General features: G+C 35.9%; 2 protein-coding genes across 2 annotated transcripts in view; one reads left to right on the forward strand and one right to left on the reverse strand.

The window, feature by feature from the left end:
* LOC125074598 (charged multivesicular body protein 7) overlaps positions 1-1,517 on the reverse strand; it is a 47,181-nt gene extending 45,664 nt beyond the window's left edge. The window contains exons 1-2 of the mRNA XM_047685953.1: positions 1,138-1,517; positions 80-299 (exon numbers count right to left, since the gene is read on the reverse strand). Coding sequence (XP_047541909.1) covers positions 80-299; positions 1,138-1,409 — 492 coding nt within the window. The 5' untranslated portion in view covers positions 1,410-1,517. The remainder of the gene's footprint in view (positions 1-79; positions 300-1,137) is intronic.
* An 820-nt stretch (positions 1,518-2,337) lies between these two features.
* Positions 2,338-14,621, forward strand: part of LOC125074613 (pantothenate kinase 3) — a 37,490-nt gene continuing 25,206 nt past the window's right edge. Inside the window, exons 1-2 of the mRNA XM_047685974.1 lie at positions 2,338-2,447; positions 7,421-7,507. The gene's annotated coding sequence lies outside the window, so the exon portion shown is untranslated. The remainder of the gene's footprint in view (positions 2,448-7,420; positions 7,508-14,621) is intronic.

The following is a 14,621-nucleotide window of genomic DNA, read 5'->3' on the forward strand; positions in this document are numbered from 1 at the left end:
CTAGTATAATGACAATTTGAAAGTGTTTATTAGTGAGAGTTCTATGGACTTAATATTAAACCCATTATAAAAATATTACCTTAACAGCACTCTCCAAGATGAATCGTTGGGTTGAATCTATGCTAGCTTTTGGGAGACCATTAGCATCTATTGCTTCTCTTGCCGGTAGGAATGATGTTACCGCAGTAAGCGCAAATGCTGCTGGTTTGAAAGCGAGGCGAGCGCCCCACCGGACCCAACCCTCAGGACCATTGTGTAGAATCTGCTGGTACTTTGATATCGGTGACAGTTCGCCGGATCTGTAATTTCATGTGTTTTATTTAATAAAGTTACATAAAAATAAAATTAAGTTAACAATTATATTATATTTGTCACACTAAGATTAAAAAATTTAAGATAGATTTAAGATTTGCTTTATTAAACAAAAAAAGTTTTAATATATAATTAACATTTTAATATTTATAATACAAATATTCCTCTATATCATAAATAAATGAACCGGCTTCTCGGCTTGATACAGGACCTTAGATGATATTTGTTAATAATCAATCTAGTACATGTGCTATTACTTACTTCCCATGGAGATTGGTGTCATAGGAAATGTTAACCATTCCTTGCATCAGCATTATGCCAACTTATAAATTGTATAGGACAGTTGCCTGTAGTTACACTTATTAACTCACCATACAAACCAGAACATAACAATACTAAGTATTCTCATTTTAGGGGTCAAATATGTCGTGAGTTTGTTGTACGTACCTAGGCGGGCTTGCACAAAGCCCTGCTACTAAGTGGATAAATATTAAACATGGTTATATTTGTGTTTGCCATTACAATATCTGTATATTATAGTTATGAAAATTATTAAACTAATTAATTAATTAATTTTTGATTTGATTTGACTAAATGCAGAATATAAATAATTTACATGTTTTATTGTCAAGACATTTTAATCATATAGATTTAAAACATTTTTTTGTGTTTCAATTTTGTGCTTTGTTTTGGGAATAATTCAAAATCAAATATAATTCCGTGTTTATATTTTTATCCTTTGTTACAAAGACGCATAGATACTAAATATGTAAGTTTGTCAACAATGGATTGAAGAAATCTTTTGTTCCAAAAGGTTATACTCACCGAAACATTTCTTCAATAACAATTTCGATGCATGCAGCAGTTCGGCCCCTGCGCTGGAAAGCGAACTTCACATCTGCCCCTGACACTATAGGGTCCACTTTAAACCTACACCATTGTCTCACCATATCAGACCAAAATTTCATTTTCATCTCCCATGACTCTGGGTTCGCTGATTTTAAACGAAAAGGCGCAAACAGAGCGTTCATTCGAGTATCATCAGACCAGCACTGAGGTAATTTGTCTTCAGGAATACCACACTCCGCGAGACCCATTTTACAATTTCGTAAAGTTTGTTTACTAATCCTTTTTTGCAATGTTATTAAAGGTATTTCCGCATTCGCAAAAAGCACACGGTTGAAAATATTTTTGACTAATTTGACGTTTCGATTACATCAAAATCAAAGATATAAATGAAATAATTTATGGTATGTTATCAAGAAAAAATATTCTTAAATAAAGCCATTTGTCTTTGATCAGAACTCTTACAGAAGTTGCATAATGTTTGTTTATATTGTTTATCGATCATTTTAATTACATAATTATTAGAAAAAGGTTACGTTTCACGTTTTATGTAAAGTTTATAATTTCATATGATTAATATCATAAAAATATGCTAGTATGATATTACAAAGAATATTTCTACTCCTGTTACTATTTAGCACAATATTCACTTTATTACTATTTGATGGAAACAAATTTGTAAATTATTAGTATTTATTTTGCTCGCAACATTAATTAGTAATCGTAAATTAAACATAAAATCTTTCAATATGTTTGATATCTTAATGACTAAAATAGTTTGATTTTAGATATAAAATATAGTACATGAATATGGTTAAATATATTTGTCTGTCTAAGATATTATTTATTTTATAGTTTTTTTAGAGACGGAAGTTTTTCCATAGAAAAACTTACAACATAATTCTACAGCAAAATTCTTATAGATTGAATATGCAATGGTATTATATTTTTACAATATAGGCATACACTATATACCTATATTTATGATCAAATCATGTTAAATTAAAATAACATAAATGGTTTTTTTTTAAATGGCTTTTATTTCGGTCGAGAGGGCACAGATTATTTCAATATAAATATTTTGGTGGTATCGAAAAATAGGATAACAAATAATTAACGAACGAACTGTCAAATGACATTGAAAAGAAAAAAAAATCTATGGTAGAACCGTTCGTTTTCGTTAAGACTTCGGACGTCACGTTGTAGTGAGAATTTTCTTATTTTCGTCCTTATTATTACAGTGAATATTTATTATTTCGTGTAAAAATCCATCTCTAAGATTATCATTGGTAAGTTAATATCTTTATCTTATATTATTAAACAACATCTAAGTTGTTAAAGTTGCTTAAATTTATGCAATATTTTAGTAGGTTGCGACTTGTAACAACGGCCCACTTTTCCAAACCATTTGTTCAGAACCGACTGGTTATTATATATGGCTATTATGATTAAACATGACGACGTGACATTAAAATATATTAAGTTTATTTAAATATATTAGATTTTAAGTCTTTTCAAGCGTAAAATACAAAAGTAAGATTGAAGCGCATTGACTCGCGCGAAACGAATAATAGCGGTTTATAAAATCATTTTTGTCTGCCTAAAAGAACCGGTTTTGTGAGCGTACTTTTTGTGCAAATAACTCGAATCTAGGTTAATTATGAAGTGTTCTATCAAAGATGTTGTTATTCAAGTACTCTGATAAGAAAGATGACATTTCTTGATATCGTTATTGGTGTTTTTATTCGTTTGAATGGTTAGTGATTTGAAACTAAGTATAGATTTATATTTATTCAACAGTTATGTGATAAAAAGTTAATTTTAAATGTGTATTTGTGTAAAGTAAATAAAATAATATTACTAATTTCGACTGTGTAACCTATGATTCTGGTATTTATTTACAATTTTTTTTTTAAATATGTTGTAGTAAACATAAATATTCCCGCTAATAATGACTGGTAAGTGAAAGAAGAACACTCCCCTCTCTATCTTGTTAAAATTTCGAAAACAACCCTGAAGCCGGTTAAACAGACAAATGGACAAAGACTTTGGTATTAGATTATTTCAAAATAGTAACATTAACTTTAAAAACATATAGACTGATCACTTTGAACTCTTTAATCTGCGATGTATATAGTTCTTAAATTAGTTTGTGTGCGAATGTGCTTTTCAACGGTAAGCAGTCATCATATTAGGATACTTACCATATCTATGAAAGTTTTTATGTCCCTTGTGCTAGCTGGTCTCAATACAGGGAAGCAATAAACCCAGGCACCGCATAAATGGTCGCTTTGTCGACGGTGGTCAAGTCTTGACCCATTGGTGAAGAGCCCCAGAAGAACTCTCTAAAATGTTTTTTAGGTGTGGACAGACATCGCAAGAACACTGTTGTTCTTAATACTGGACTCATGCCTGTCTTTACACTAGCTCACTTACCCTTCTCAGTGACGGTGATACTACTGAAAATTTCTCGATGAGCAAATTTAACTTTTTAATGGATCGACCCGGGCTTGAACCCGTGAACTCGAGGAAACAAATAAGGAACTCTAATAATAATATAATATATCTGATTGTATCATAAATACAGTTTAAAAAAAATTATAATATTGACAAAGACCTTCAGATATGATTGTGTGACGAAGATGAATTTAGAATCATTTTTAACCGACTTCATTACAATATGCTTTGAATTATCAACAATCTGTTTGAAGAGATTAAAGGAGAATAGTTTTATTTTTAAAACTTACCAAACATCATATGTTAAGATAATTTAAATATGTAAAGTACATTCCAATGGAAGGAAGAGTAAGATAAATAATTTTGACCTTGATTTGACATGACGCCATTGGTTGAGATTTAAAATAATCTGTTGTTATCTTTATTTAGTCGTGAGAAGGCATTGTTATCAGAACTTTGGATGTAAAATTGAAGTGGATTTAAGTGGTTATAGTCTATTCGAACAACAAGAGGACAAAAGCCAAATAAACAACATTTGACGTCGAATTGACGCGATAACATTGGTCGAGAACTCGAATAGTCTATGATTTTCATTATGGATTTTTGAGGAAGTGGATTTATATAGTTAAGTGGAATATGGTTGTATTATAAATAAAGATATATTAATCAAGAACTGCTTCTAGCATAACATAGCAGAGCTATTAGATAATCGTATTTAATATGTAAATCTAAGTTTTGTTTATCTTTCCTCGTCCTGCCATTGGAATGGACGATAGAAAAGATGGTTTAATCGAACAGGTGGACCTTATCCAAAGACAGCACGTTCGCATCTAGTTATTATATACAGTTTATGTAGTTTTCATGTGTTTATTCGGACATAAAGACAGAATATGTTTTAGCTACTTGCAAATCGCCATATTTTAAGTTTAAGAAAAGTTATTTTGAAATCACAGCCGATGTTACTTCTACGATGTTTTCCTTCTTATCCGAGCACGAGATTAGAATTGTAAAGTGACACTGTAAATGTACCACTGCTGGGCAAAACGAACTTCGAGGGCTGGGAGTTTGGCAGACGAATCGAAACGATATCGTTGCAAAAATTAAATACATCAAAGTGCTTTGTGCAAGCTCGTCTGGGTAGGTACCACCCACTCATCAGATATTCTGCCGCCAAACAGCAATACTTAGTATTGTTGTGTTCCGGTTTGAAAGGTGAGTGAGCCAATGTAAATAGAGACACAAGCGAGATCACCTGTAGCCCCTGAGGAGAGCTCCGTCAAGCCACGAGCGGAGCCTCTCCGATCCGTGCCAAAGACGGCCCTTGTGGTTTTAGTGGGTATAAATCCCACACATACCCTTAAAAAGGCTATTGATGGTTAAACATAATTGTTTCCACAATTAACTTCAACATATATTGTAGTGAGTCGTTCGCCCACCTAGTATTATGGTGTGTTACTTTCAGTATTATTATCTTTAATATGAATTTATACTAGTGTGTCTTCCGCGAAACTTCGCGTTTATACAAAATATTTTTTATTAATTTTGAAACCTAAGACAGGTTTTATTTTGATTAAATTTCACTGTAAACTGCTAGCTAGCCATCTAAATACGACGCCCAAATTATGAAACCTTATTTAAATTTTTAATGTCGTCTACACCAGTTCAGTTAGAATCGAAGTTTGTCGAAAACAACTTACTTTATTTTTGTTTACGTTTTCCTTTTTGTTTTATATACAGCCGTAGGTAGTGCTCTCTAACGGGCCAGTAACTTTTTTCCGCTCTCTAAAATTAGTTCTTTGTTAAATTGTAACTATTTAGTAAATGACTAACAAGAATCCTCTTTACTATGCACATCTACGGCTGGAGCTCTTCAAAATGAGACCATAACTGATTTTTTATGTGCAGCTATCGTCCCATAACCCCTGGGACAAAAATCAGCTTACGCTATTAATATGTACGATTCCCACTATTAAGATAGCCAAAGTATGAACCATATCTTACACGACGCGACGCAGGATCTAAAATGTTCTACTTGTGTCAGTAATTGCACTGGGTCACATTTCAAACCGGACATACCACAACATAGAGTAATTGTTTAATGCTAGCGTAATTGGAGTGTGGATGATGAATAGACGACAAATTTAAGATGGTAGCAAGTAAGCAAAGAGCTCATGATGTTGTTGATGAAATCATTTAGTCCTCTTTTATCGTCGCGTTTAACTTTAAGATAAATGCAATTGACTCGAATGAAACAGTTAAAAACTTAAATGAGATGAAGGTGTTAGTTCCGCGTGAAATGAGTTAATTATTCTTACCAATTAAAGATATAACGCATCTGCAGCACATTCCTCTTAAAGGCTCCTTAAGGGGCAATCTAAAGACCTTTTTTTCGCTTGAAAAACGCTTTAAGCGGTTGCCCAACGTGAAGTGGGGGGATGTCGATGTGTCCAGGGCGACTAACACACCCACTAAAAAATCAGTGGTACCCTCTCTGTCTCTACAGCCGGCGCAACGGGATTGCTTTCGCATGCTGCATTAGTGTATTGTTTGGAAGAGCCTTTTTTGACTGCCTCTTTAGTGTTATAGCTAGATCGGCCTCAGATACCTAAGTCCTGTCTTCAAACTCCAAATCCAGCCGGATTATGAGAGCGTAGTTCATAAGTCTATTTTGAAATTAGCAGTCGTGACCGAAATCGTTCTAAAGGATATCAACGTCATCAGTGTAATAACTAATTCTGCCCATGAACGGGTATGTACACGTGTGTGTGTGTGTTAGTATATATATTTTGTCTTATCACGTGTCATCTTTAGCACGAAATAATCTTTTAATTGAAAATCTGTAATCAGAAATAAATAGATTGAATTATTAGCTCAAGGTAATACTTATCAGTGTTATTTTTGTATCCGATTATGAATATTTGGCAAATAACTTTGTGGTATGGCTTTGTGCCATCTTGATAGGTACCACCTACTCATCAGATATTCTGCCGCTAAACAGCAATACTTATGATTGTTGCATTCCGGTTTGAAGAGTTAGTGTAACTACAGCATGAGGGACATCTTAGGTCTCAAGGTTGGTGGTACATTGTGACGTAAGGAATGGTTAATAACTTGTACAGCGCCAATGTCTATGGGCCGTAGTTACCACTTACCATCAGGTGGTGCATTCGCCCGTCCGCCTACCTATATCAGCCTGAAATTGTCCAACTGCTGGACTAAAACCAAAAAGTTTAGGTGAAATCTTGCAAGCTAAATTATAACAAATTCCTTTTATCCTATGACGACGAATTTTTGTAGTATGCGTGACATGACTTTACCCAGTTTTGGGTCCAAATCAGAGATGTTATGGAGATATATTTTATAGCAAAGAATCTATCCGAAACTATAAAAGAATCTGATAAAAAAATATTTACTGTATTTTCGTTTTTGCAGTTTTAAACTTAAAGAGTAGCTAATTGTTTTTAAGGCTTTCTGTATTTTGATTATAACTAATACCAAATAAAAGCCTACGTATAAAGTTATAAATGTTACCTTGTAATTTTCTCTTATACCATCTCTAATAAAACTTATATTCGTAAATATTCCAAACCATCGGATAATTCGAAATAATTTCGTATCGGTAACCATATCCGAAACCATTAAAATATAATTTAAATATCCGTATCCGAAGTGACATATCCGTAATATCCCTGCTGAATACCAAGGAACTATTCTACGGTCAACCGCGTGAACAACATTTTTTTTTGTAAATTAAAGCCTGTTTTTGTAATAAATTTAGTTAGCAACGTTCGTTTTTTTTTTTCAGTTGACAAGTATGGTCGGTCGGTGACGACAGAAGCGTGATATGTTCTCTGCAACTCGACGATGCAGTACCACGCAGATATGCTGTTAGGTGAGTTAAATAATAATAAATAATAAAAAATATTTGAACAACATCACATACATTACTCTGATCCCAATGTAAGTAGCTAAAGCACTTTTGTTATGGAAAATCAGAAGTAACGACGGTACCACAAATACCCAGACCCAAGACAACATAGAAAATTAATTAAATTTTTCTACATCGACTCGGCCGGGAATCGAACCCGGGACCTCGGAGTGGCGTACCCATGAAAACCGGTGTACACACTACTTGACCACGGAAGTCATCATTTAGAGTTTGACTTAAACAACTAAAGAAACCTGCGTGCGTCTAATTTCAATGAAATTCCGAAAGGCAAGTAAGTCCAGGGTAGATCTCGCTCATCCGATATTCTACAACCTGACAGCAATACGTTGGAGTGTTCCGAATTGTAGTGATTGATTTATGGGCGCAAGAAACATAACATCTTAGTTCTCAAGTTTGGTGGCGCAGTGGTCACGTAAGGAATTGTTAAACGTTTAGTGGTGACGACCTCCGTGGAGAAGTGTGTACGCCGGTTGTCATGGGTAACGCCACTCCGAGATCCCGGGTTTGATTTTCAGTAGAGTCGATGTAGAAAAGGTTCATTAGTTTTCTATGTTGTCTTGGATCTGGTTTGTGGTACCGTTACTTATGATTTTTCATAACGCAAGTGCTTTAACTACTCATATTGGGTATGTTTTATAAAAAAAAAAGTGGTGAGATATGTAGTCGATTTCGAGCGGCTTCACACTTAATTTTCGGTTTAACGAGCAACTTCACCATGAAGATATCGCGTTGCGCGTATCTTAAAAAACCACTCGCAAAATTCTTCCATCAAACGCCAAAAGATGTATTATTTCAAGGACTTGATCTCCGTTTCGTTTTTTTTTGCTTGATGTTTAGTTTAGACGTACTCTTCACGTATTTTACTTGCTAAGTGATATACTGTTGTGTTACGTTATGAAAGATGAGTTCGTTAACTACAGGCATAAGGGTCACAACACAACACCTTACACATGGCGTATTATCATTTTAATAGTAAATATGAGACAATTGATTAATACCAATAATTATATTGGTTACGTTAGATCACAGACATTAACATTTAGCACAAAAGCATTTGCGAGTCGAGTGTTTGGTCTAGGTCAAATGGTCTTTTATAGAGCGATGCGTTGCGTTTGATACTTTGTAGTCTGAATTCTAAAACGTAGCTTGTAAAGCGATTCAACGGACCTTTCGGTGAAACATTCGAGGGCTAGATGAGATTATCTTTTATAGACGTTTCGTTTCGCGTTTATTGTGATTCTTGTGTGTGACTTTTTCCGTTTATTTAATTTTTACTTTAACGATACATACTGAGATGCTTAATCGATACTTTATTTTAAGTGGCGTAGTGACCCAGTGGCTTAGAGGTGTGCTTAATCGTTGATTCTGAATTCAATTTTGTATATTCATCTCGTGCTTGGGGGTCAAGGAGAACATCGTGAGGAAACCAGCTGATGAATAAGAATCAGCCGCGTGTATCCAACCCACAATGGTGCAGCGTGGTGAGAATGCTCCAAACCTTGTCAAAAGGGAGAGGAGGTAATTGCCCAGCTGTGGGATGTCAACAGGCTTTACTACTTTAGTAAATGTATACTTAAATAATATTATATTTCAATACAATCTGTAAAAGGGCGAGAATTTTTAATTACCGTTTTGATCGGGAAGGTATCGAGCATAGGGAAATAAAAAAAAGCATAGGGACAACGTCTAACCATCTGTCCCTTCCGAAGTCGTCGTGCTATTGGTAAAGTTTTATTAATACCTATTTAATAGAGTCCCTGGCTGTTCCGTGCAGAAGATGGTGTCAAATCACTTTTTTGTCTATATACATCAACGAGGTTATTTCAGTGTTGGCCGCCGCGGTTAAAATCGGTCAGGAGGACTTTATCTTGTCTTGTTAAATGTCTTGACTGACTGATACATCATCGCCGAACGCAAACTATTAACGTTAGGGCCATGAAATTTGGTGAATAGGATCATTTTATTAAGTAGACACCCATTAAGAAAGAAATTCTGTAAATTCTACCCCTAACGGGGTAAAATAGGGGTTGAATGTTTGTATGGGAGTCCATCATTTTTCAAGTTAGAGACATGAAAGTTTATTTTTGGGATAGTGATTAAAAATTATTTGATACGTGTTTAAGCGTATCTGGATATTCTACCTTAAAGGGTGAAATACCACACACACACCAATGTGGTATATACGTATTTTAAGTTAATCTGTAAATATATCTAATTTCCACGTAAACAAAGCCACGGGCAACAGCTAGTCATCAATATAATATAAAAATCTCACGAATTGACAAGTATCGTTACGTGTCCGGTAATTGGGGTTCAAATAAGTAGTAGGTACCAAATTTGGACAAAGCCGTTTAGAGTTTAATATAAGTATGATTTCCAGGTCTCTCATGGCCGGCGAAACCTCGTATGACATACGGAGCCTCATTCCTGTTACTTAAATATGTACGTCCCTTTCATATTTCCTATCTACCCAAAAATATAATGTCAATCCAATATACCTAAAATGTATCAGCCTGTTAACGTTCCACGTTTGGGTTAAATCCTCTCCCTTTGAGGAAAAGGTTCGTAACTAATTACACTGCTGGCCCAATACAGTTGGGATACGTGTGGCAGAATTTCATTGAAATTTGACGAGTGCAGGTTTCCTCGTGATGTTTTCCGTCATCGAGCACGTGATTACTTTTAAAAACAGCTTAAGTACACGGGAATTCAGTAGTGATTGTGGAGATACACGCGTTTTAACCACTGGGTCATCTAGGCATAGTCTAAATCTATACTAATATTGTAAATGCGGAAGTAAAAAAAGAAAGCTACCACCGGTTCGGAATGTAGATTCTACCGAGAAAAACCGGCAAGAAACTCGCATAGTCGATTACTTAACTTTTATATATATATTATATGTATATATATATGCCTTGGAATGTTATCTTGAACGAAGACGAGACACAGAAAGACAAATTAATAATACCTAATTTACTTTAGCCGAGATGGCCCAGTGGTGAGAACGCGTGCATCTTAACCGATGATTTCGGGTTCAAACCCAGGCAGGCACCACTGAATTTTCATGTGCTTAATTTGTGTTTATAATTCATCTCGTGCTCGGCGGTGAAGGGAAACATCGTGAGGAAACCTGCATGTGTCTAATTTCAACGAAATTCTATCACATGTGTATTCCACTGCATGGTGGAATATGCTCCTAACCTTCTCCTCAAAGGGAGAGGAGGCCTTTAGCCCAGCAGTGGGAAAATTTACAGGCTGATAATGCTAATAATTTACTTTAATTAACTTACAAATAGTCACATGAAAACAGTTAATTGATTTGATACAACAGACGTACACTTTGATTATTATTATTTGTATATATAACAATAATTGTGTTATCTGTGCAAGATAAAATATAGGTTACGGTGCGCTTACAGATGCGAAGATTACCAGGTCATAGTATACGGAAAATTGTCGCAGATAAATTATTATTTATGACGAGTTAAATTAAATAGGGTCGTAGGTTCGAACTTGTCGACGGGAAATAACGGATATTGATTAAAATGCCTTCAGTGCGCTACACTGACAGACATGAATATGCGCTCTGCCTCAAGAGTAGTTCAGTAAAGCTTTAGTTGACAGTAGATCTCAGGGTCCTAGGGATTTAAAAACTTATAATTTTGTCTTTGGACCAAGCAGATTCAATGTTAGATTATATACATAAAATATATGATCACCTTATGTATTAATAGCGTAGGCCGATTTTTGTCCCAGTGATTATGGGACGATAGCTGCACGTAAAATCAGTTATGGTCTTATGATGAAGAGCTCCAGCCGTAGATGTGCAGAAAAATAAAGAGGATTCTTGATTACAATTTATTAAATTGCTATGACTTAACAAATAATGAATTTTAGCGAGCGGAAAAAGGTCACTGGCCATCTAGAGAGCGGCGCTATGGCTGTATAAAAAAAAACCAATGTAAATCGTAAGTTTAAGGTAACAAGCCTGTAAATGCCCCACTGCTGGGCTAAGGCCTCCCTTCGAGGAGATGGTTTGAAGCTTATTCCACCACGCTATTTCAATGGGGGTTGGTGGATCCACATATATAGGTGATATTTCGTTGAAATTAGACTCATGGTTTCCGCACGATGTTTTCCTTCAGCGTCAATGTATATGGACCGTGATGATCACAAACCATCATCACCATGATGTCCATAGGCCCGTCAGCCTACCTATTACATAAATCATGAGAATAAGTTAAAAATGAAATAACAAAATTTAATTATAATATTCACGAACCAGAAAGATCAGTCCCGTCTTTAGCACAATAAGCAACCGGGTGCAAGCAGTATTCTAGCAACCTACCTTCCCCTTGAAATAGTTTTTTACGAGACCTGTGGCGTCTCACTGATGCACCTCCTGGACCATGCCTTAAGATGGACCTGCAATAGATCATAAACTATTAAGATTAATTGAACACGGAAGTCACCAAATTTTGTTCTAGAAGTAGAGTTGAGTCTTCAAATTAAAAGCTCGCCTCTAGTCCAAGATGCTCCGAATAAACTATCGATAAAATTTCCCTCATAATATACTTTTTGATTGTGGTAAGGGAATGCCGTTGAATCAATATTAAGTGTTTATCCTTATTTACAGGGAAATAAGGGCCATTTTCCTTGTTAAAACTATTTGTCTATTTTGTCCCGTCCTTAGTTATTTGGGTATATCCTGTTATGTGTCTCGAATGACGTAAATCGTTACGTAATTATTTCCTTATTTTACTTCTTTGTTTGTTTAGTGGTTTGTTGTAAAATAACCCAAGATTACAGGTTCACACTCAGCTTCACACCCATTGAATTTTCATGTGCTCAAGAGATTTTTATAATTCATCTTGTGCTCCGTTGTGTAGGAAAACTTCTCGAGGACACCAATCTGCAGTCGTCTCAAACGTAGGATTAGCCCAGTAGCTGGATATTAACGCTTTACCATACTTGTAAAGTGGAATTTGAACTATACATGGATTTCTTACTTACCCTTTAAAATACCTGCGATGATCATCCTTTTGAAGCAACGAAGAGGCTTCGGGATCGTTTTGACATAACCCGTCCATCCCGTTCTCGAGGCAATCACCGCTGCAATTTTAATTTGGACCGTTAAAAATATGAGGCCTCAACTTTCACAGACTGAAACAATAAATCCTGCTCTGCCGTCTCCTTTAAAACTGTCAGTCTCGCTCCTGTAAGGTGACTAGACTAGACTATTCCCGAACTTTGCTATTAAGCGAAGTACAAGGAGAGCTCCTATGGTCTATGACCGACGCGTCAGTCGTTCGTATGACCATGACCGGTACTCCGATTAGTGCTCCTAGCTATTAGAATAACAATGCCTCGTCCTCCAGATATAAATATCAATTTAATGATTGTTCACGACAGACACACCTCTAAACAATTATCGTGCAAGTGTTAAGTAATATATAACGCCCGATGGTATGGTGTGTGTGTGTGTGTGTATCTCTAATTATTAGCAAATATATATATATATACGTCAGTGACGTAGCAAGGTCAGTTTGTCGTCACGGTTTTATGCGTAAGCGATCCTGTGATCTCGTCTGACTATCTGAACGCAATAAACTCTTGTATAGAACGGGTTCTCACGACGGGACGAAGTGGACCATGAGAATTTAGGTGTTTAATTTATAAGGTTTGGAGTGAACTGTTTGTTGTGACGATGTTAGATAAAGTTAGATGAAGATGTCGGAAATGTCTTGGTGGTAGGGTTTCATACAAGTCTAAGTAGGTACCACATACTCTACCGCCAATCAGCGATACTCAGTATTGTTGTGTTCCGGTATGAGGGGTGAGTGAGCCAGTGTATATGCACAAGGGACATAATATCATAGCTCCCAAGGTTGGTGGTGCATTGGCGATAATGTCTATGGGTAGTGGTAACTAAATACCATCTGGTGGTCCATTGTGTGATTTACTGGCGCCGCGTACACCAATTGAGTTCAATGGTTTACTATATATATACTATAATGCGTAAGTGATTCTGTCTGTTACCTCTTCACGCTTAAACAGCTGAACCGATTTAGATGAAATTTGATAAAAAAGGAGTTTTTAACTTACCCCTCGAAGGGGTAAAATTGGGCTTGACCGTTTGTGTGCTATAGTTGAAATGTTGTAAGTTTCGCGCGTGTAAAGTCGCAGATTAAGCTAGTAAATATTTAAATCCGTATGAAATTAAAGTAGCTATTTTGGTTTGTTTGAACGCGCTAATCTCTGGATCTGCCGGGCCGATATGAAATAATGTTGCTTTAGATAGTATATCTCTTGAGAAGCCTTATCTTAAATAAATGCGACACTGAGTTTATTCATTAGATTGCTTTTTGGAACATTTGAAAAGACATTTTGGACTATCTAAGGATTAAAAGGCTTTTGAATCGAACTTGGGATTTATTTTCGAAGTTCTGAAAAATGAATAACCGAATTTTGAGCTGGAATTTGACACAGCTCGACTTTGATATTATACTCTTATCTTTAAAGGATTTTTCGTAGATTTTCGTATTGTTTGAGTACCATTTAGAATTCTGCCTCACGAGAGGACAGGTTCTAGATGTTCACCTATTCCACGGTTCCTCGTGACGATACCCCGTTTTTGAATAAAACATTTTTAACTCGTTGGAAAAACGCTGTAATGCGTTTCCCCACAGAGTCAGCGGTGCCAAGAACGCCTGTTGTGCCCCAGCACACCGGAATACCCAATAAAAAAACCAGCGATAACCACTCCGTTTCATCAGGGGGCATCACAGAGTCGCTTGCGTATGCACCGTGTCCTAACGTTTGTCCGGTAAGCACTCGAGTCAGCCTAAACGACACCCCTTTCGCTCCAACGACTCAGGTGGAACCGGATCGCCTCCACTGCCGCGCAGTATTGAAAACCCCAAATCTTCTCACCTTCGAATCAGGACTCACTGATTTGCGGGATTAAAATCGCGGGAAATTTAATATTAGATTAAAATATTTAGAAAGGTTGATCTGTAAACTCATTCCGATGACGTCAGCGTTGATTTTGAAAGGA

This window comes from Vanessa atalanta, chromosome 28 (assembly GCF_905147765.1).
Source record: "Vanessa atalanta chromosome 28, ilVanAtal1.2, whole genome shotgun sequence".
Classification (NCBI taxonomy): domain Eukaryota; kingdom Metazoa; phylum Arthropoda; class Insecta; order Lepidoptera; family Nymphalidae; genus Vanessa; species Vanessa atalanta.